Here is an 8,107-nt window from a genome sequence, read left to right on the forward strand (position 1 = left end):
TTGTTGATCTTTCATGTGCAGTTTCTCAAGTTAAATCTTTCAAATGCAAAAATCAAAGAGTAAATAATATACGTATATCATCGTATGTCAAGAAAGAGTAGAAGATCTTGTTAATGCTATGTGATTAAAGGGAACATATTTCCATAACCTACAGAAAAGTCAAAGAATAGTCTTTTTAAAGAAACCCAAAAAACAAGCATCCAGTAAAAATACATACCAAAAATGTCGAATTCAACTCTCAAGTAAACAACACAGTTCTTCTATTTAAGACATATTATCAAACACCTTGGTTGCATGAGAGATCTTGTTTGTTTCTTCACCATTTTTGTCCTAATATGAAAATTCATTATGCCCAAATCGTGTTTAAGCCTCTGCAGAAAATTTTCCAACAAATATGTGCAAATTAGACGTACACAATGGAAGAAATCACCAGAGAGAGTAGTGAATAAGAGATACCCGCCAAATACCCATTACCAACACATGGGTGCAACTAACAAAGAAAGAGTGGAGAAAAATTCAGCAAAACTTCGAACGAAATATAGCACACACTGTAAAAAATTGGAGAAATTTTAAAGGAAACTCAAAAAATAAGGCTAGAAAGTGTAACAAAAGAAACAAAAATTGGAGAAATTTGAAAGGAAACTCAAAAAATAAGGCTAGAAAGTGTAACAAAAGAATCAGAGTATACAGAATGCAAATTTGGGATGTGAAAGTGGAATGCACATATATTCAAAAGGGAACTAATTAATTAGGATCAAATTTAGAAGTAAACCCAAATTCCATCAGTATGGTCTTGAAACTTAGGAAATGATATTGAAAAAGAGAGAAAGAGCTAAGAGAAAGACACGAAAATCTCAGTTATATTTACTCCTGGGCTTGGTTGGGAAATCGAAAAGACAATTCTAGACTGAAAGTATAAAGATAATTTTACCCTTGGTCGACCACACTTGCCCCTTCTATATAATAGATAATAGAAAATAAAATAAAAAGGGCAGCCTAGTGCACAATGCATCCCACGATCACACCGTGCACAAGTCCACTTTTATTAATAATATAGTGCAAAAACCACAACAGCAAACATTAACAAACCAAGCCAAGAGTAGTTTAAGATCTTCACAATTCCATCAGATGTCCTACAATTATACACTCAAACTAAGGAAACCTCAATCCATCAAGCCTAAAATAACTTAGTTCTCACTTTGGTTGCTCATGTTACACACCAGAGAAGCTCCTGTGATGAAAAATACAATCACAGTGAGCTTTCTCATAAATCAAATCATTTAGAAGGAAATCAAACAACAGTCAAGCTAAACATCTATGTCAACCCACAGAAAGCAAACAAATCGATTTGTACAGTAATATTCCAGTAAAGGGAAAGCTTGCTATCACAAAATCACGATCCCTTGGCCAATTTTTGTGCACTCATGAGGCTTTTAGTCAACCATATTGCCGTCTCTCTAGATGAAATTACATCATCGCCAAATGGTTTTAGCACACCAGCAAGCTCATCAATTTTTTCCTGCTTAAGTAGTCGTGCACAAACCTCTAAAAGGGATTCCAGAGCTTCAGCTCTTTGTTGAGTGGGATTTTCCCAGTCATTTTTGTGCTCAGCTAATGCAGCTAGCGCCTTAAGCAGTGAAACCCTATCATCTAGTGCTTGAAGAGCATCTTTATCGGTCTGTTTAGCATCTTCAACCATATTTCCTTTCTTTTCTATGTCATCTTTAAGTGGGGTTGAACCATTTCTTTCAGAAGCATTGCAGTCATCATCAACTTCTTTGAACTCGCCAACGTTTTCAGTTTCAGATGCATGACACCTTAGTTCAGCATCAGTATCAGATTTTGCAGGTTGCGTAGTCGATGAAGTGCTCTCTTCGTCAAAGGACCGTGTTTTCTCAGTGGAGCTTCCACTAGACGAAATCACTCTGCTCGGCTTTTCGGAGATGCAATCTAGTTCATTCAGGTCTGCTTCTCCACTGCCACTTGGAGTGCTCAACACCTCAAGGTCTTTTGTTTTGTCACTCTCCCTGTCACCTTCTTCAAATTGTTGAAAATGCTCAACAGAAACTTGCTCAGTGTTTGCCATGAATCTTGAAGATTCTGGCGTATTTGTACTTCCTTCTTGCAATAGAGAGTCGGATAGACCGTCTCCGTTGCAAATAGCTTCCTCACTAGTGTCCCAACATTTAGAATCCGCACCATTTACAAAGATCTTTGTTGAGTAGCTAGTGGGATCAACTCTCTTAGTCTCGAGTTTGGCTTTAAAAGTGTCATAGTTGTCTGATAAATTTCGTGGCCGAATGTTGTCACTTTCATCAAAGTAAATAACGGGGACCTTCTCTTTTAGCCTTAGAGGTTTGTCACTTTCATCAAAGTTAAAAACAGGAACCTTCTCTTTTAGCCTTAGAGGTCTGTCTTTTATGAATCTAGGACTGCCAGATTTTCCAGGTGATTGCTTTGTTTTTTCCTTTGGGCTGTTTGGGGACTTCACTGGAAGAAAAGCAGATGAAGGGTTGCGGCAGCGAAGGAGGTATGGTTGCAAATGTTGATGCCTTAACAACTCCGCAGTCTAAAAGTGAACATAAAAAAAAAAAAAATCAGAAAGAATGATGATTTCAGATTGAATTGCATTGAATATATGCAGCTAGCACTCACTGTTGGTCTGTGTTCAGGGCTTTTCCTTAGCATGCTTTTAATAATCTGTTTCCTGTAAGGATTAATCCATTTTGTCAGTTTGATGATTAGCTGTATTTTTGTGGTTAGAATAACAATCACAAGTGCTAGTAGTAGGAAATAGGAACCACTTCTTAACAATGGTTGGAAGCTACTTACAAGTTGGAGGAGTATATAATTGGAAGTGGCGATAAAGTACCCCTGTTTATTTTATTGATAAGTCCAGTCATGTCCTGCAGAATAAAAAAAATTCAATATACCGCACAAATATATTAAGGTAATGAATGTATTATGACGTCCACAGGTAGCTAAGGTCAACTTACTGGAGCTCTAAATGGTGCTTGGTGTGCGGCAATCTCAAACATGCAGCATCCTACAATCACATCAAACTTTTATTCCAATATTAAGGAAATAATACAAAAGGAAATACATTGCTTCCCCCAATTCTCTTACCAAGAGACCATATGTCGGATTTGTAGCCATATGGTATATCAGCAAGGAGCTCAGGGCACATATAGTTTGGAGTACCAACAACCTGTTTGGATGGAACAAGTCACTAATAGAGCTTGTTGGCAGAGTAAGAAGTCATAGCATGTTCCTCAAACAAATGAAGACGGGGTTGTTTGTAATTGACAACTGCCGTAATATAAAATTCACTACAAGATGGCATACTATATTATAACTAAAAAGAACACCTGGTTTTCCCAACCTTGGAGGGGGATGGGGTACCCTCTATCTAGTAACTACTTAAACATATTGAATCATTTGTGTAGGTGATCATAGTTCGTTGCTAATAAGCAGGAGCTGATTTTTCCACTACAGTTGTATGAATATAAAGAGAAATCATACTGAGGAAGCAAGGCCTTCTCCATCTAGAAGTTTTGCTAATCCAAAATCACCTGCATAAATAAAGTGAAAACAAATTTGATCACACATAACAGAGAAGCAAGGAGGTAATGAAACACTTGGCTGTCATTCTTACCTAGCCGGATGTCATTGTCCTTTGTGATAAAAATGTTAGATAACTGAAATCGAAGTAGTTCATGTTAAAACATGTCATACTAGGAAAGCTCATAAACAGATCAGGTCCTGTTTATACCTTCACGTCTCTGTGTAGAACACGGTTGGAATGCAGATAATCCACCGCCAGTAATAGCTGAGTCAGCCATTTGCAGAGTTTCTGCGGAGGAAAAAGATTGTGAGCACATAACTTTAAGTGAAACATGCTAGTACAGAGAACCCATTATGATGGAAGTTGTATCTAAACTACCTCTTCTGGGAAGAGAGCTCCTCTTGACTTCCTTATGATCTTTGCCCTGATCACCCAAAAAAAGTCAGAGTGCTCGTATCAGACGATAAAACATTCCTATGATCATCTTATTGCTTTCGCTCTTTTTATTTAGGAAGAGGTGTCTAAAGATTCTTCATATACTTGCATCAAAGGCTAGTTCACCTCTATAAATATGTTTCAACCATCTTTTGAAAGAAACGTATAAGTGCAAATAAGGAAATCGTCTAAAAATGCTAGCAGGTTAGGATAACCACTCACATATCTCCACCTTCACAATAGTTGGTAACGATGCATATAGAGTTCCCCTGAAAGAAAAACAAAGTCAAGCCTTTTCTGAGCCAACTCGATGTGGAAATTTTTTCAAATGAAGGATAGTTATTGCAGTTTCAAATCCTCTGCTAGAACTGAATAACATAATATACCTTGTCGACCCAAGCATCCTTGTACTCCACAATATATGGATGGCTTAGCTTAGCTATCAGATTCATCTGCCATAGAACGAAACATACAAGCATATAATCAGATAACATAATATTATACAAACATCTCAACGTTGTTAAAATCGTCCCATTTTAAGTGGCCTAATTTGACGAGAATACTACATTAATAAGATAAGTTGAATGTGTGCAGGTTCAAAGGTAAGATTTTTTTTTATCGGTAAAGGTAAGAAAAAAGTTTAACTCTTCAATTACTTAACTTTTCTTGACTACAATGACTATTTTTCTTCTAAAAGTAAAAAGGCATCGTCGGTACACTATCTATTCGTTACCATAAACTCAATAGTATCAAAGGCTGCAACAGAAGGCTTGCTTATATAGGTCAACCCAACTTTGACAGGATAATGGCCACATAATTAGAGCAAAGGGAATATTTTTTTGCGAGACCTTCTGGCTTATAAAGTTCTTCACAAGAACATTTTAGGAGTAGGCACCAAATTTTATAAGTATGAAAATGTGCTCCACGTCCTAAAAGAAAGCGATTGTAGCATTTACTAATATCCAGAAGTAGCAAAATTTACATATAATTTTCCAACCTAAGAATTTCCTTCAACTAAGGTCTGAAATTGCTAACCTTTGCTATGAGATTTTGGTTTGGATGGTCACACTCACAATAGTTTTCTACTTTTCTTCTCTACCAAAAATTATGGAAAATATCTGCTTCTAATATCGCTGAAGATCTTCTCCAATCTGCTTAACCATATGGTCTAACTAATCATGATTCAATTACTAAGGAAGACTGCTCAAATAAGAAAGGGGTTTGAAGAGTAAGACTGCCCCTTCAAATGTACAAGAGTAAAATAGTGAAATGACACATCTGTGGTATGAGAATGATGACCAATGCCATAGTATTTGTTCAAAATTCCGTAATTACTTCTTGGTTAAGCTATAGAATATGTGCTCTTATTTTTGTACGCCCAAATTAACAAAGTTCTACTGTTGAAGAAAATTTTGCCTTTTATTATGAACCGAACTTGTCTTAGTGACATCCATGACCAAAGACCAATTCAAAATGGATGATTAAGGAAATGCTTAGCTTAAATATTTGGAATATCTATCTCATAGTAGAAAGCAAATGCAGCATTTGGAAAAAAATTAGGTTTGAGGACTGTAAGGCAAGGACATTGACGGCTGACAAGGAAAGACGTGCACAAGAATCTAAGACAACTGATTTATTGGCGTCAATTAGACCCTCAAGATATTGGAAACGAAACACAAACTATCGATGATAGATACCACTTTTGAGTCTTTATGATGGAACACTTTTGTATAGTATAGGTTCTTGAGCCGAGGGTCTTTCGAGGTAGGGGTAAGGGCTACGTACACTTTACCCTCCTGAGACCCCACTAGTTGGATTTCACTGGGTTTGTTGTTGTTATTGTTGTTGTTACTGTTGTTGTTGTTGTACTTTTGTATAGTATAGCTTTCCAATATCAAATCTAAAAGGATCATTAAAACAGGCAACCTAACATTAAGTTGCTCAATTTAAGCATTGAATCATGTACTTATGCATTCAATAGTGAGCTGAAGGCTTCTGATCAACCAACCTCAAAATTAGGCAATCTAGCCTCAGAATGAAGAAAAGATTGACTACCGTTTGATTGTAAAAGCCATACAAAAGAAAACAATATAAAGAAGCATTTAAAATGACCTCTTGATGTGCAGTACGCTTGAACTTCTCTGACTGCTTTGCTAAAGGTATCTTCTTCAGAACATATCTAAAAGGAAAATAATGATAGTGATATCAATAGTCCATTCAAAACAGTCTTCAACAATTATTACCAGTCTCAATAATTTGAATATTCTACACAAGGGGTTCAGTACTACATAGAACATGTAGCTCAATCAGAATACGGGTAATTTACAGTTGTATCATTATGTTTTCATAATTAAAGCCAACTACACAGTCCATAAAAGCCAACATAAATTCTCACTTTAAAACTGCAAATGCAGCTAAATATTAATTATTGGTTTCTGTCTATGAGTACCTTGTTGCCAGTATAAATCACTTCATCTTGAATTTCTTTGTTTTCTGTTACATTATGAACACTGAAAGACTAGAATATTAAAAGAAGATAAGATCTACAACAGCACATAACAAGTTTCCTTTACATGCTTTAAGTAGATAGAAACACTCCATCAAGACAATTATTTTTTGTATTCTTGATGACCGAGAAATCCGTCTAGGTCCAACCCTAAGGACCTAAGGACGAAACACAGCCTTCGAAACTCGGAGATAATGGGCCCACGCCTCAACATTTTTACTACTATTAAACACCAGGATTAGTTCGCATGCCACAGGGCTCGAACCTTTGCCACTTGAATTAAGCCCCCGGGGCCACTCCATCAAGACATTTTTTTATTAAGAAAGAAGCATAATACAATTAGTTCTTGAAATTGATAAAAAGTGAGTATCCATCTCAAACAAGCTACATATTAGAAGTTTGCTCCTCGGAATCCCAGCAAATGCATTATTACCATAAACAAGTTTTGCAAATACCAACACAAAGCAGTATCCCTCAAAAAAATAGTAGTAGTAACTAAGTATATAAATTCTGAGAAATGCTTTTTTTCAAAACGCCTAAAGAAGCAAAAATCTATGAAATCTAAAACCACATATCTCCCTTACCCCAAAATTGAAAAGACAAGAAAAGGTTGGCTAACCAGGAAGCATTACTTCCAATAAACCAGAAACATAGGAAAAATTAAATTTGCTTACTTCTTCTGCTCAGTTATATGAAGAACAAGAAATGCTGCACCAAAAGCTCCTCTTCCAATTTGCTCTATCACTTCATAATCATCTATCTTTGACTTGCTACCATTTTGTGTCTCCATTCTACCCTCAAACTCAAAAGGGTCAACGAAAATACAAACAAAGATTCAAGCTTTTTTGCTAATTGAACTGGTTCTTGAACTCACCCAACTCAAACCTGAGACAAAATATTTCAGGGTCAACACTAGAAATTCCTTTCAGAGATGCAAGTAAAAGCAAAAGGCAAATCTTTGGTCTTGCACCCTTAAGCAGAAATTAAGGAAAAGATGACATTCAAAGTTGGGTTCTTTGAAATAATGAAAGGCTGTTTAGGAATGGAATTTGCATAAAAGCTACACAAGGCTATAATGATGTCAAGCTGCAACAACTATGTGTACGTGTGTGTGTGAGAGAGAAAGACAAGAAAGAGGGCCCACGGAGCAGAAAGAGGAAGGAGGGTTGGTTGGGCCTTAAGATTTTAGGAAGACAACAAATTTCAACTAGTGTAACAATGGATTCACAATTTTGGAGGAAAAGTCAATGAACATATTACTACTATTGGTTTACCACTTCTTCTTTATTTTTTTAAAATCAAAATACCTCCTCCTTCCCATTTTACACTAGACTCTTTTCTTTTTCTCAATATCTCAAAATATTTAACAACAATTTATTTAAATAATTTTAGAACTTTAGATAATTTAAAATTATTAAATCATTCAAATTTAAATTTGATATGATGCTTTTTCTTAACTAGATTTTTTAATATTATATTATATTAATATCGTAAACTTCATACTCATTCAAATATTTTTGCATAAATGGAATACAAGAATAATATATTGTGAAAAAATTATATCCAAGTTGATCAATTTTTAAACCTAAATTAGATATGAA

General features: G+C 35.6%; 1 protein-coding gene across 2 annotated transcripts; it reads right to left on the reverse strand.

Moving 5' to 3' along the window:
• Positions 1–1,080: 1,080 nt before the first annotated feature.
• LOC104086473 (serine/threonine-protein kinase Nek6-like) lies at positions 1,081–7,546 on the reverse strand. Of its 2 annotated transcripts, XM_033653468.2 has the most exons (14): positions 7,381–7,517; positions 7,181–7,297; positions 6,113–6,179; positions 4,387–4,452; positions 4,223–4,269; positions 3,944–3,989; positions 3,773–3,853; positions 3,656–3,698; positions 3,523–3,572; positions 3,127–3,208; positions 2,997–3,046; positions 2,833–2,906; positions 2,656–2,707; positions 1,081–2,569 (listed from the first exon to the last, which is right to left on the reverse strand). In XM_033653468.2, the coding sequence occupies exons 2-14, from the start codon at positions 7,294–7,296 to the stop codon at positions 1,394–1,396; spliced, it is 1,950 nt and encodes a 649-aa protein (XP_033509359.1). In that variant the 5' UTR covers position 7,297; positions 7,381–7,517; the 3' UTR covers positions 1,081–1,393. The 2 variants fall into 2 exon arrangements, with proteins under 2 accessions (XP_033509359.1, XP_009589024.1); XM_009590729.4 differs by having other exon boundaries at positions 7,181–7,546.
• Positions 7,547–8,107: the final 561 nt, after the last annotated feature.

The sequence above is a fragment of the Nicotiana tomentosiformis genome, chromosome 3, assembly GCF_000390325.3.
Source record: "Nicotiana tomentosiformis chromosome 3, ASM39032v3, whole genome shotgun sequence".
In the NCBI taxonomy this organism is placed as follows: domain Eukaryota; kingdom Viridiplantae; phylum Streptophyta; class Magnoliopsida; order Solanales; family Solanaceae; genus Nicotiana; species Nicotiana tomentosiformis.

Bases quoted from the DNA above. Each gene is read 5' to 3' on its own strand.
- LOC104086473 (XM_009590729.4), bottom strand. From the start codon at position 7,296: ATGGAGACACAAAATGGTAGCAAGTCAAAGATAGATGATTATGAAGTG. The intron at 4,270-4,386 runs GTATATTATGTT...TTTTTCTTTCAG, and splicing joins AGGATGCTTGGGTCGACAAG to GGGAACTCTATATGCATCGT. The intron at 3,990-4,222 runs GTGAGTGGTTAT...TTGGGTGATCAG, and splicing joins TATTGTGAAGGTGGAGATAT to GGCAAAGATCATAAGGAAGT.